The sequence below is a fragment of the Macrosteles quadrilineatus genome, unplaced genomic scaffold (assembly GCF_028750875.1).
Source record: "Macrosteles quadrilineatus isolate MER2022 unplaced genomic scaffold, UCM_ALF_1.0 Scaffold_9__3_contigs__length_116548681, whole genome shotgun sequence".
Taxonomy (NCBI): domain Eukaryota; kingdom Metazoa; phylum Arthropoda; class Insecta; order Hemiptera; family Cicadellidae; genus Macrosteles; species Macrosteles quadrilineatus.
In genome coordinates this window covers 12,206,785-12,221,190 of record NW_026542602.1, presented here as the reverse complement: position 1 = coordinate 12,221,190, position 14,406 = coordinate 12,206,785, and the positions used below count along the sequence as shown (strand labels likewise).

Below are 14,406 nucleotides of genomic sequence, written 5' to 3'. Positions count from 1 at the left end.
CATGGCTGGTGAATATATTTGTATTTTTTTAATAATTGTTTGCATACATAAAACATACTCCTTTGTGTTGCTTAGTCCATATGTTAAACAACAACGCTAGTGATATTCATGCGATGTCTGTTACGGTGCGGGGTGCGGTGGCATCGCAATCATTCACCAGTAACTTTGGTATTATGTGTGCTCCCTAGAGGCCAAAAACACCATCTGTTCAAATTCATATATATATATATATATATATATATATATATATATATATATATATATGTATATGTATATACCGGGTGTCCACAAAGTCTTGGTCTGATAAGGAAACCGCATAGTATGAAAACGAGTGATAGTAGGATAAAGATTTAAATACAGATATACCAGGAAACTTCTTAAGATTTTATAACTATGTACAAACGTAACACAACTCTACGTGTGTGCCTCCAATGGCCTGCAGACCTTCTATATGCCTTTTCAGTTTGTGCCAGGTTTAGACAGCATATTCTGGGTTACAGACGCCACAGAATTCCTGAATCTCTCCTGCAAGTGTGTGTAAATTATGAACCGGGGAAGAATAGACAGAGTGCCAAATACTCGCAACAAGAAACCCATAGCATAGATAAAACATACTCCCTTAGTAGATTTCTCATCCTTATGGACCAGCTGAAGACAATTTTATTGTTAGTTCTGTACGGTTTTCTGTAGAGGTCGTGTTTTGTTTACAATTTGTTTCCCGTTATTACAGCCATTTAAAACCTCGTTTAACCAAATAATACGATCTAATCATAAACAATAACCTGTCCCCTAGTTATATAACCAAACAGTACAGTAAAGCACAAATCAAGAAATTAACCCTAAAATAATAGAAACAAAGTTTCGTTGACACTAGCGCCCATGTGTCACGTACATGAACTAGACACGAAAAACGTGCTTCAAAATTTACAATGGGATGAGAAGTCTACTTGTGTTGGTTAGTCTATGCCCATAGGGTTTACATCGGGGAACGAGGTGGCCATTTGGTCGGGCCATCACACCCGATCCAGCGACCGGGGAAGTGAAGATTTTAAAAAAATCCTCACACATTTAGCCCAATCTTGCTGAAGTCTTGCTGAAAAATTATCATAAGTTGCAGTTCTTATAATTGAAGGACTACATACAACTCCAATATAACCAAGTAAACAAAAAATTATCCAATGATTCCATTATGCATTACACCGCACCAAAGATTTAGTTTTTGACGGGCCCTTTAATTTTCAATCCCAGTCCTGGGATGTTAACTACTCTAAATTCTACAATTATTGTGTCTCTTAACCTTCCCACTTAAATAAATAGTCGTTGAACTGATATAGGGGATTGGGTTTCGTGAAACAAAAAACAAACTGTGATTTCTCTTGTAAACTCGCCATTTCTGATTTGTTATTATATTAAATCATAACTGTATTGTTGTCAATCAGCTGTGATTAGGTCTTACAAATTGCATTAACCAAAACATGATTTAATTCCCTTCAAAACAAGGCATACAAGTTAAGTGTGGCTCTAGTGGTTTTCGTACAGCAAAGCTATTAAATCAGACCAAGACTTTGTGGACACCCGGTATATATATATATATATATATATATACATTTGAAGTCAGATACAAAGAACATATACAGGCAATCAGATCAAACAATATGACAACACAAAATCCTCATACGCCGAACATATACTTCAGACCGACCATACATACTCAGAAATGAATAAAAATATGCACATTCTGGATATTGAAAATAAAGGTGAAAAAATGAATACAAAGGAAGACTTTTATATTTATACTCATCATATTAATGACAAAGACAATTTACTAAACTTGACACAAATTCAAAATCAAAACGTAATATTCAATGAAATTATACATCTTAAAGAAAACACCTCCTTCCCTTAATATAAAAATTATCACCTGTTCTTTAATAAGAAACTAGCAGAGTACCCGTCCTTCGTACGGGGTTGGCATATAAGTATCAAATGCTTATAGCAGTTATGAGTGAGGACATGGTTTAAGAAATTTCGGTTCTTTTTGAAGTTCGTTCGCTACGCTCACTCACCTTTAGGTTGGAGCTCGTTCGCTGCGCTCACTTTCCTTCAGGTTAGCTCGTTCGCTACGCTCACTTGCCTTCAGGTTAGCTCGTTCGCTACGCTCACTCGCCTCCAGGTTGAAGTTCGTTCGCTACGCTCACTCACCTTTTGCTGTTGTCATAAATGTAAAAGAAATAATAGTGCTAGTGCTGCACCCTGTTGGTAATCCTTGTAACTTTTAATGCTATTGAACATCATAGAACATAACCAACTTGTTTAATTGAAACAGCTGTTAAGATTCATTAATTCCATTTCTCATAAGGTTAACATGGGAAACTCCAGAGCCACTGGGGCGGAGCCCCGAAGGATTTTTTGGGATAAAAATATGCCTATATGTTAATCGGGAATGTGAGCTATCATCATGCCAAATTTCAGCCCGATCCGACCAGTAGTTTTTGAGATTAGCTCATACAAACACACACACAGACACCACCTCTTCTTTATAATAGTACTAGCAGAGTACCCGTCCTTCGTACGGGGTTGGCATGTAAGTATAAAGTGACATTAGCGTATGGTTTGACAGCTCCATTTAAGTAATGTTAAATAATGTTTACATTCAGGATAGTGACATCATTATTTTAAATATGATCCTTACCCTCTCTGTTCTAATATTCATGCAGTATTTAAATGAATGTTTGAACCAGCTGTATGGAATTGTGAAATCAAAATTAATTTGACAGTTAGTACTGCTTGTTTACATTTTTAAACTTTGTAGGTTTGTTCTTTGTTGTCATGGATACCATCAATCAAAATTTACTTTGAAATCTCTCACCTCCGATTTTTGAAAGCCCACGGGGCAGAGCCCTAGGACAATATTGAAGCGGGAATAGTTCTATGTGTATCCTCGGAACTGTAGCTTCATGTGTGTGCAATTTGAGCCCAATAGGTTCAGTAGTTTTTGAGATTAGCTCATACAAACACACACACAGACACCACCTCTTCTTTATAATAGTATAGATAGATAGATAGATATCTAATAATGTTTGTAAATAAAAGAAACTAATAGGTTATATACTATACTGTGATCATGGCATTAATGTCCGAAACATGTAAGTAATATAAAATAAAATGTTTTTAGGGTACTGTGGTATTTTGATTTGCTTAGTAATATATATATATATATATATGTGTGTGTGTGTGTGTGTCCGTTAGCACGATAACTCGAGCAAAAAGCATCCGATTTTGATGAAATTTGGTACAAACGTGTAAACCTACGTTTATTCGAACGAGTTCGCGAACCAGCATGATCGGACTATGGGAACGGGGGTTTATGGGGGGTTTTATGGGGTAAAAATAGGTTTTTCCCATTTTCGACCCTAAAAACACAAAATTTTACAATTTCTTTTCACACCATTTTGTAGAGCATAAAAAAACAAATAATTTAGTATATTGAAGCGTGTTTGTGCGCCTAATGGTTACGGAGAAAATTCCAAAAAACTGTAAATTTAAAATCCCCATGTTATTCTTATGGATAAAAAGTCAACTGTTGTAGTTTGCTTGTTTATGAACATATTTTGATCGAATTAGGAAAATGCATTAATTTCTTACTAACCTATTAACATAAAAAAAAACTTTTTACCCTCCCTGTTGCAGCAAACCTAAGTACTCGTTTAACTAATTCTATTTAAATAGGGAATAAATATGATATTTTTAAGGAGGCATTTTAGTGTAAATCCTATCAGGCTAATGGAAATTCGCTTAGTCTGCAGGTTTGCTGCGGCGGGGGTATTTGTTTGTAATGCAACGGTCCAAACTTAAAGATAAACAATCTCGACCATCAGAACTATTTCACTCGTATTGACTTGAAATACTCTTTAGCTGCTTAACTATTTTACCACACTAACTACACATGATTTTTTGCCCTCCATCTTATAACATCAAATGTGAAACCTCACAGATTATTCCAATCACACAATCCCTTAACACGCACAGCTTTAACCGATGCGTGAAACGATAGAGAGATGTTCATTAGCTTAATTGTATCAGGAAACGTTTCGGATGGGATCCGCACATCATCGTCCTCACATGTGGAAAGAATGTACTAACAAGGTAGTATATATGCGGTGGCCTGCATCGGTCTATCACAGTCGAGAAGATGAATCTGAGGATAACGGTACTGTGTGTGATAGTGGGGCTAGTGCTGGGTGTGATAGATGTAGAAGCTAGGGCAGTGAGTAGCAGGAGAGTTCATCAGGAGCAAGAGAGAAGACAAGTGGAAGGAGAGACTAAACGTGAAGGATACGACTACGGAGCAGGAGATCACTCTTTCGGAGTGAAGATACAACATCCATCGGCGAAGGAGACGCAGTCATTTCAAGATAGTGGGAGTAATGAAGGACATAAGGAACATACACATTTTGAACATCATCAAACATTTGAACACCACCCGCACGCAGAACGTCTAACATCTGTTGAACACCATGAACATCAAAGTCCTCAACATCAACCTCTTGTGCAACATCAATCGCAACATCAAAGCTTCCAACCGAGCCAGAAGGAAGACTTTGGGGAGTGGAAAGCCATTCCTCAACACCACCAGAGCGAGATCAAACTCGAGACTCATGGTGCTGTAGAGGAAATCCAACCGTACTACTCCGGAGGCGAAAGTCCCCAACAGGACATCAAACAGGGGGAAGACTTTAAACTCATACATGAGATAAACCATGGGATAGGAGATTTGAGCAATGCTGAACATTCTTTGGAGTTTGATCATCCCAAAGTAGAAGAACACATTGGGGAGCACGAGGAAGAGCATCATCACGAGGTGAAGACGGTGACAGTGACGAAGGAAGTCCCAGTGCCTTACACGGTGGAGGTGGAGAAGAAAGTGCCTTACAAAGTGGAAGTTCCTGTAGACAAGCCTTACAAAGTTGAGGTAAGATTCAAAATTATATGAGTTAATGTTTAGTGATTCATTTTCCCTTATTAATTATTTTTTCTTGGCAACAAATTAACTCTAAATTGTCTTTGTATTTGTTGACACATAAATTCAATCCAATAGTGATTTATCATTACAAGTGTTAATTGCCATGATATATTAGAAAGGGATTGATAAAGAATTTTGAAAAATATAATACTTTACATAGAACATTTTAAATTGATGATTTTATAAAATATACAACGACACAAATTTCATCTTCGTATTACATACAATGGCATATGCAACTACTGCACAATATTTTTGTTTGTTTCTTTGCTTTTGCAACAAACACACAATAAAAACAGTGTTATACTACCGTTAACAATCGCAATGCAATATAAATTGTTAAAACCGATCATTCCACCACAAAGTACCATTCACGTATACACAAAATATCAAATATCACAACAAAAATATGTCATCAGCATAGTAAAATGTTCTTAACTCTTAAGTTTGGTTAAAAATTAAAAAAGTAAATGCAGTATAACCGATAGCTATAGCAAACAATAATGTTAAAACTTTTACTATAAATCATAACTCTTTTTAAATTCATTAAGCTCATTGGCCTATTTTTTGTTTCTCCATTATTGCATACATTTGTTTTTCATTGCATAATATTTGCAGTCACGATTTCGAACAATATCACCATCCTTTTCTCAGGATCGTATACTAATCAGTTTATTGCGAAAAGACATTTTGGTGTCATGTAAATTTTACTTTCCATTTATTGTGAACATGTTGAACTTTTTGAGCATCTACTCTTTGAAATTTTACAAAGCCAAAGAGTTTTATTCTATAAATATTTAAAACTAAACCGAGGTGGCTATCGTATTTAACTACAAAATAGTATATATCATTTAAAAAAGTAGAAAGTGAGTCATCAAACATTTGAGATCATATTTAAAATGGGATATAAATCTCGTACTTGAAAATATATAGTCTCAAATATAAATTAACCACTTTCACTCTTGTTTTGAAGGTATTTTTCGCTACAATACAATGACTAATTATTTTTGAATTAACAATAGACATTTGAAGTATTTTTTTTGTTACAGCTAGGAACATTTGAAAACAAATGGCATTTTTTAGCTTAAACCTTATATCTTTCACCATTATAGTCAATGCTTATATTTAAAGATCAAATTTAGATTGATTGTACAGTTCTGGTCGTTGTGGATTAAAACGGTTGATGAAACAATAACAAATGTTCATTTGTTTATGTCGGAAAAAGCCTAAAATTATAATAAACATTATTTTTACAACGTAAACATTCTTTTTGCGTAGTATAAACAATGTTATAACGAATTTAGAGAGTGATAAACATATAAAAAAACAGACGATTTCACAGTAGTGCATCTAAAAACCTTATTACACTCATCATTAACTTCCAGGTGCCAAAGCCATACCCAGTCTACGTCGAGAAGAAGATCCCCTACAAAGTGAAGGAGTATGTGCCACAGCCTTACACCGTCTACAAGAAAGTGCCTTACACAGTGAAGGTCCATGTGGACAAGCCTTACCCCGTCCATGTACCGAAGCCTTACCACGTGGTTGTGGAGAAGAAAGTGCCTTACCACGTAGAGAAGCACGTGCCTTACCCAGTCAGAGTCTACGTAGACAAGCCTTACCCCGTGCACTACCCTGTGTACAAGCACGTACCTTACACCGTCGAGAAGAAGGTCCCTTACCCGGTCAAGGTGCCTGTGGAGAAGCCCTACCCGGTGTCGGTGCCAAAACCTTACAAGGTTAGTAGTGGTTTATAGACATAAAGACCTTGTAGCTTTGAAGGGCTGGATATCTCTAGTGGAAATACCAATTTTGTCTTCCTTCAAGAATTGATCCATCGTAAACTGTTGGATTTAAACCTTCATTTCATATATTTAACGATGAACATCGCGCAAAATATATCCACACCTCAGTGCGAAATCGCAAACCTTGCTCAATTTGTTCAAATATCTTTTCTGGTCTCACGGACATGAATAAATGTATTCAGAATGTTCAAAATATCACGATTTAAATTTTTAAAAAATCAACCAGTTTCGTCGTTTGTATGATTTCAGAGAGTTTATCCAGACATTTTGCCATGAAAAGGCAAAATGGCACAAAAAAACTTAAGTCAAAAAGCCTTTCCCAATATTTAAAATTGTACCATGGCACCACCATGTTCAAAGCTGAAGCTTTGGCAGATTTTCCTTATTTTTTACAAAATAAATTGCATGAGAAAAACATAGAAAGTTTAAAATTGATGTAGTGGGTTTAGGTAACCAGAACCACTCAATTATGATGTTGTCGTTGCTCACTTTTGATCTGTGTTTAAAAGGATTATTAGCAAGTTATATTCGCACAAAATGGTATCATGCACAATTAATACATTCCCTTCATTTTCAGGTATACGTAGAGAAGAAGGTGCCGTACACAGTTGAGAAGCCGGTACCATATCCAGTCCATGTCCCGGTCTACCATCAGGAAAAACATGAACACTCTATACATCACGAAGGGCCACACGCATCACACGAAATTCCCCACATATCACACGAACACTCTTCCTCTCATCACGAAATCCCACACATATCACAAGAACACTCTTCCTCCCATCACGAAATTCCACACATATCACACGAACATTCTTCCACCCATCATGAAATTCCCCATATATCACACGAACACTTTTCCTCTCATCACGAAATTCCCCACATTGCACACGAACACGCTTCCTCTCATCATGAAATTCCCCACTTTTCACAACACCATTCTTCCGTTCACCACGAAATCCCACACACATCGCAACAATCACACCATGAATACTCTCCCAAGTTCCACCAATTTGAACAAAATAGACACGGGCATTTTCACCATGAAACTCCTCACACATTCCACGAATATGCTTCTGCCAGTCATGAAGTCCCTCAGAAATTTTATGCTGAACAGAAAGCTCACGAAAGTTCCCACCACGAAGTTAAACTTCCCCTAAACCAAGGGAATGATGGAGATCAACCTTCCCATATCAAAAGGGAAGAAATTAGGGAACAGAAAGTTTCGGAGAGTCGTCAGCACGAGTCCAGACAAGGTTCAGACCATCTTGTCAATCAGGAGTTGAAAGCTTCTACTTATAGACCTCCAACTTCTTCTTGAGCTTTGGAGAAGTTCGATCATTCGTAGAGGTTCAGAAATGCTGGTGCTCTATAAAGCCCAGGAAAGACCTCCTTAGGAGGCGTTTGAATAGACTGATGTAAATATGCACTGTTCTTGGAAATAAATTATGTTATTTAATTTGTCATAACTACTTTCTTCACCCCTCGACTGGAATGTACTGTTTACAATGTCTATCCAATTAAAATAAATGTTTTCCTTTTAATTCTTGGCAAGATGAACCCAATGAACTTATGCGAAGGGATTAAGTTTAAAACATCGTGAAAAATAAAGCTTTACAATGTCTATTTTAAGTTTTAATAATGCATGAATTCAAAGATCATTTAATTTTTGGAATTAACAAATTTTTCATTAAAAAATAGGTTTAGAATATGCAAAAACTTATTAACGTCCAGGGCAATTTTATAACAATAATTTTAACCAAATTAATATATATATATATTTACAAAGTATGTTGCTAGTAACGTTTTTAGGATGTCTTGGCTTTGAGCCTTGAAATTTACAATACGTGCTTTAAATAATGCTAGATAACCTGTTGCTCGAATTCGAGCAAAACTGCAACTTGTAATAAAAGAATAAAGAACAAAAACAGCAAGACCTCAATCAAAGAGTAACTCTAATGTTAGTAAAAGGCTGATTATACACAAATATAAAAATATTATGTTGCAAAAAAATTATAAAAGTAATCTACAATGGTTAATAGATCCGCTATCATACAGCTTTGGTTATCTCACTTATGAACTGTAGGTGGGTGCACTCTAGCGCACGTACATGTCAACCACTCTCTGTAAAGTGTTGACCAAACAACACAAAACAACTCTACAAATAAATTATGATACACATTGTAAATTATCAAAAATTATAAATTAATTATATGGTAATGTAACAGGTAACTGCGTTGCGAATAATCAATTTTAAACATTAACTTCATCACCCTGAACTAAAACCAAAGCTAAGTTTATTGTACTAATTAAACCTAGTTTCCATTATTTTATAAATCTCTAGCCTACACTAAATAGCAAACTTTACAATAAATAATACGAATGAATAACAAAAATCTATTTTTTGCTTTTAATTGTTTGCAGAGTAACAGAGAAGACGTAAAGAGTTTTAGTATTGATCTAACAAAACTTCAAACCCACATAAGTAAACCACTGTGTTTGAGATTCCCGCATAGTTTCCATGCAAATACCGAGAACTGCTGAACTAGAACTAACAGGTCTCGTATCACTAGTTTCATAGTCGTTCTAACTGCATTCAAGCCTCTATCTGAGACATTAAACTGAACTGACCGGAAGGTTATTGAACAAGCGTAGTTATAAATAGTTAGCTTAACTATTCAAATAATAGTTATAGTGTATAAAATAGTAGTTTTATTCAAATATTAATTGTACACAAGCCTACAATTATGTTCATATTAATTTTTTTGGGATTCCACTTTTAATTATTTTCACCATCTCTGCCATATACGAGTATGTAGTTTGGTTACAAAATTATTAATGGGAAAATAAATTTTACTTGTTCCATCCAATAATCAAACGGGTTCTATCTAAGCAGGTATGTTCTTCACTATATTAAGCCTGAATATACACAAGTTACACCAACGGTCGACCATATGAATGTAGGTATTTTAAGCCAAGTATGAATGGAGATTGGTCATCATAGAGGACCCCAAGCTACAAAGTACCACTCTGATAGACTTGCAACCCTTACGACGATAGGGAGAATCCAGTAATCTTAAGCCACACATATTTTAGTAGTTAATTAAACAAAATTCCATAGAAAAATAATCATGGAGTTTTTTTTTTCCATAGGCAACGAATTACTTAACTACATCTCTGTTAAAGACAAATACAGCTGAAACTATTTTCAACGGAGGGATGCCCAAACTCATAGTCAAAAATTCAAAATACTCCTTACTCCTTAATAAACTACATAACAAAAGAGTCGAATAGATAATATAATTAATTATTATTAAAAATTATAATAAAAATAATTAATGAAATAAAAACTAAAACCACGATAAATGAATTAACATATAAATGTACTGTAATAAATACTTGTCTGGGCTACCATTGCTACTACTGTTCTACCTGCGCTTTACAACGGAGTGAGGATCAGTTAGAGAGGGCTTATCCCAACTCCGAGCGGTGGTCAGAAATATGTCAAACCCGACTGTCCAACTCCGCGCGGTGGTCAATTTTGGCCTGGAGCTGTGAGTTTGTATTTGAAGTTTGAAATTGTTATGAATGTACATAATTTAGTACTGTAAGAAACCACATTTACTAATAAAATGAAATTAATTAGTACAAAATATTAGGCCTATACTTGTGTTTCATTTGAATTTACCTATCATTAACCTAACCTAACCTAACCAAACCTAACCTGTCACATGAACAAAGTAGCTATGAACATTTAAAAGTTTAACATTATTTTGGGGACACACAGTATGTATATAGAATATTTTACATTAAACACATCATATCTCATACGAAAGCACGTTATACTAAAAGTGACCACCGCGCGGAGTTGGACTGGACCCTTCGGGGGCCATAAAACTTGTCCTCGGCTTAAATTTGACCACCGCGCGGAGTTGGGCTATCCCCGTTAGAGAAGCAATAATGTTTTTGTAAATTAAATTCAGCAACTACATTAATCATATAGTTGTTGTTTCCACATAATTTTTAAACAAATACAAACACTCCCATTGTTTGGTCTGAACCACCTGCCTTTCATGATAAAATTTATAATTTTTTCAAATTAAACGGAGTACGTTTAAAATAGAATGTAAACTCAGTGGTTATTCGTTCATTGCCAGATGACAATCATTGATGGTCCCTAGTATCTAACCTTAGGTAAACCGAGGTCTAAATTGAAACGGGAATAAATCTACTGTAGTTTTAACCTAACTGTCATTGACCATTGTAATCGTAGATCATCTCACTTCATTACACACACTTACCACTGCACCACACACCACACGAACCGTGCATTCATATACCGGGCGGCACACTCCTCTGTATGTGTAGTCTCCTAACACCCGGTAAGTAGTGGATGTGATAAATACGGGTGTAGGTCAATTGAATCAACGGTTATCATGGTTATGAGATTATCTTTGTGCAACACTTCAGCTAATTTGGTCCAGTGGGTTTAGTGTTTTAGTTTGATAAAAATCTACTTCAGCTTGTCCATATTGGTTTGTTCACTTCAGTATCTTCTACCCTCCACAGTCAAGCTAAGCCCCATGGAGGTGCCAGAAGTGGAAGGGAGGGAGGCCTAGTAACCCAGTGAGGGTGCCGGACCGTGGCGGAGGTACGGTACCGAGGACAGGGAACCGAGGAGGTAGTCACTAGTCAGTGCGACGTCGTGCCGGTACCATGGTCGGTAGTGATACAACCAGCGGCTGTGTGCTGGGAGCATGGCTCGTGGTACTTCTACAGGTAAGATAGGGGTGAATTGTGTTGGAATTAATAGGGAGTTTTTAAAGTGTGGAGTAGGATCTTAAAATTTAGGAAGGTTTACATTTGTACTTGACTTAGGTTTAAGTTGATTTTTATCTGTGGTTAACAATAGTATTTTATAGTTTCATAAGGGAGAAATCGTTGCAAAAACGTCGATTTTATTGAAACCCTCTTACAGTATTTACAAGTTTTGATGATTTTAGCAGTATCCAAAATCGCTGGAAAATAAAAATAAAATATATCTAACTTAATACAACAAGGGTTTCTCTTTAATATACCTTTTTCAACTGTGATACTTGAACGGTTTTCACAATTGAAGTGTATATTTAAAGCTTGTGATGCACCTGCGAACGGGAACAAAAAGGGTAGTTTCCGAACTTCGCCCCCTCGCCCCCTATTTTTTCAATTATTTCTAGAGTTCACTTTCAAAAATTAAGTGTTTCTGACAAACTTTCTTTAAATGGTTTAAATATGAATTTTAATCCAACAGATGATCCTTAAGTTGAATGGTTAACACAGTCAAATAATTGTAAACAAGAGACAGAAAAAAAGTTTATGAAAATGTATTTTTGTCTACTTTTTTAATGAACTGCAGTCTGATTGAGGTTGGTAAATTCTTCTTTAGTTTATATAGTGTAGATCTAGATATTTTGGTATTGCATTAATATTTTTACCTTGTAATTAAGTTTTTAACTCTAAATGCGCATGGGTCACCTCGTAGACACTACTTAGTTAATCTTTTGGGTGATATGAAACTATAATAGTCTGGAGACAGAGATCTAGGTCGATATAAAAACTTACAATAGGCTAACTTATAATAGTAATTTGGTCCAGTGGTTATTTTTTTGACGGTAATACATACATAGTAAATAATACAGGGTGAATACAAAGTCAAGACCCCCCTCTAATATTTTTCCAAGTATATATACAGATATATCCTTTTGGTGGTCGTGCAATCTTAGCAGGAAGTTTCATTTTATGATTTTGAAATATTTGAGTTACCCCCCAAATCCCCCCTTTTGGGGGACACTAAAAAATTTCAAAATAATAAAATGAAACTTCCTGCTAAGATTGCACGACCACCAAAAGGATATCTCTGTATATTTAATGGGGAAAATATTAAAGGGGGGGTCTTGACTTTGTATTCACCCTGTATAATCGATGACTTTATGTGGGAAATAACAAATAACTGACAAAGCTCCTGCGCTCAAGATACTCAAGTTTGTCGCACCTTCATAAAGAAGTGAATACCTCTACATTTTAATTTAATGTTTTTTATTAGGTTTAATCAAGGGGTTAGAACTTTTACTATCTTACAAATTCTGTTTTAATTTATTAAGCATGCGATTTTATTTCCATAATTTGCAATAATCTAGAAACCTCATCGATGTGAAATCCCTTGACGTGAATTTGGGGACTCATTTACACACTGGTAATAAATAGCTATTTACCACCTTCATTGAATACGCATTTAAAATATATTCAACGCTATTAATGTAATGTAATGTATTAATGTATTTACTTACCTTACTGTACCTCCGTGGTCACTGAAACCTTAGGAGGTTTTTCGGCACGCCAATATAGTTCTCCTCCATTTCCTTCTATCGCCTGGCTATTCTAATTCAACCCCCAGTCTGGAGATGTCTTTACATTTCTTCTTGGTCCATTCCATTCTTAAAATTCTCAGTCCCATACAAAAACTTATGTATAATTCACAAATTTTTGTCGATCAAAACACCAGCACGTCACATTGCCCGGTCTTTCGTAGCTTACATTCTGAATATTACTTATTAGATTTATATACTTTACAGATATTACAAACACAACACTTGCATACAATTTAATTATTTATCTCGCTTCGATTTTAGATTTGCTGAAGCTAAAAATTATTGCACTTGGGATTAATTAAATCCGTTATTTAAGACACAAGGTTAATTAATCTCACTTGATTTTGAATTTGCTTACAAAACGTGTTCGGAAAATTACACTATTTGTAAACCACTTTTAATGTAAAACGTATCAGTACAGTTTGAAGAAGGAAAGTTTATCCAAACAAATGTTCTTTATTTTATTGATGGCATGTTTTCTACACAAATGGTTGGTAAATGACGTATGTAGTAAACATAGGAGAAAATGTGACAAACATCGCACAAAACAGGGTTTTTGAAAGTTTGTTAGTTTTTACAAAGTAGTTAGGAGCTAAAGACATTCTCGCCAATCCATTGAATTCAGGAAAACGGTTTGAATCTTGATCAGTACTCTAGCTTTCTCGGAGTAGGCCACGTAAATTGGCATTTTGGTGTCATCCCTACAATGACAGACAGACATTAATTGAGTTAAGATTCGTTTCGGCTTTTTCAGGCTATTAAAAGTCAAAGTAACAAAATACTGCATGGTTTTACACAATGCACAGATAAAACTGTACATTTCTATTTTATTTATATATAAATGAAAACTATACCGTGCGATTATAAAAATCTTAATTTAACTCCTATTGTAATTTCCTCAGTATTTACTAAGTTTGATTAAATTTATGTCTGACATTGAGATTAATATTGTTGCTAAAGTTAAATAAACTTGAATACTTAGAAACATGTTAAACATCACGATTAGTTACAACGCGGAGCAAAACATGTTTTAAATCGTAACCATGGAGTCGACCTACACACCACGAATACTAGAAAAGACCCGGTATTGATAATAAACATAAACAAATGACGTTTTTGGTCCGAAACGAAACAAAACCGTATGTTAATTAATGTTATTAGTGTTGGGGTT

General features: G+C 35.2%; 2 protein-coding genes across 2 annotated transcripts in view; both read left to right on the top strand.

The window, feature by feature from the left end:
* Positions 1 to 4,192: 4,192 nt before the first annotated feature.
* Positions 4,193 to 8,236, top strand: LOC129003245 (titin-like). The gene is made up of 3 exons (XM_054431539.1): positions 4,193 to 4,972; positions 6,409 to 6,762; positions 7,406 to 8,236. Exons 1-3 carry the CDS (start codon positions 4,193 to 4,195, stop codon positions 8,147 to 8,149), a joined length of 1,878 nt encoding a protein of 625 aa, XP_054287514.1. The 3' UTR covers positions 8,150 to 8,236.
* A 3,308-nt stretch (positions 8,237 to 11,544) lies between these two features.
* LOC129003244 (uncharacterized) overlaps positions 11,545 to 14,406 on the top strand; it is a 33,306-nt gene continuing 30,444 nt past the window's right edge. The window contains exon 1 of the mRNA XM_054431538.1: positions 11,545 to 11,607. Coding sequence (XP_054287513.1) covers positions 11,545 to 11,607 — 63 coding nt within the window. The remainder of the gene's footprint in view (positions 11,608 to 14,406) is intronic.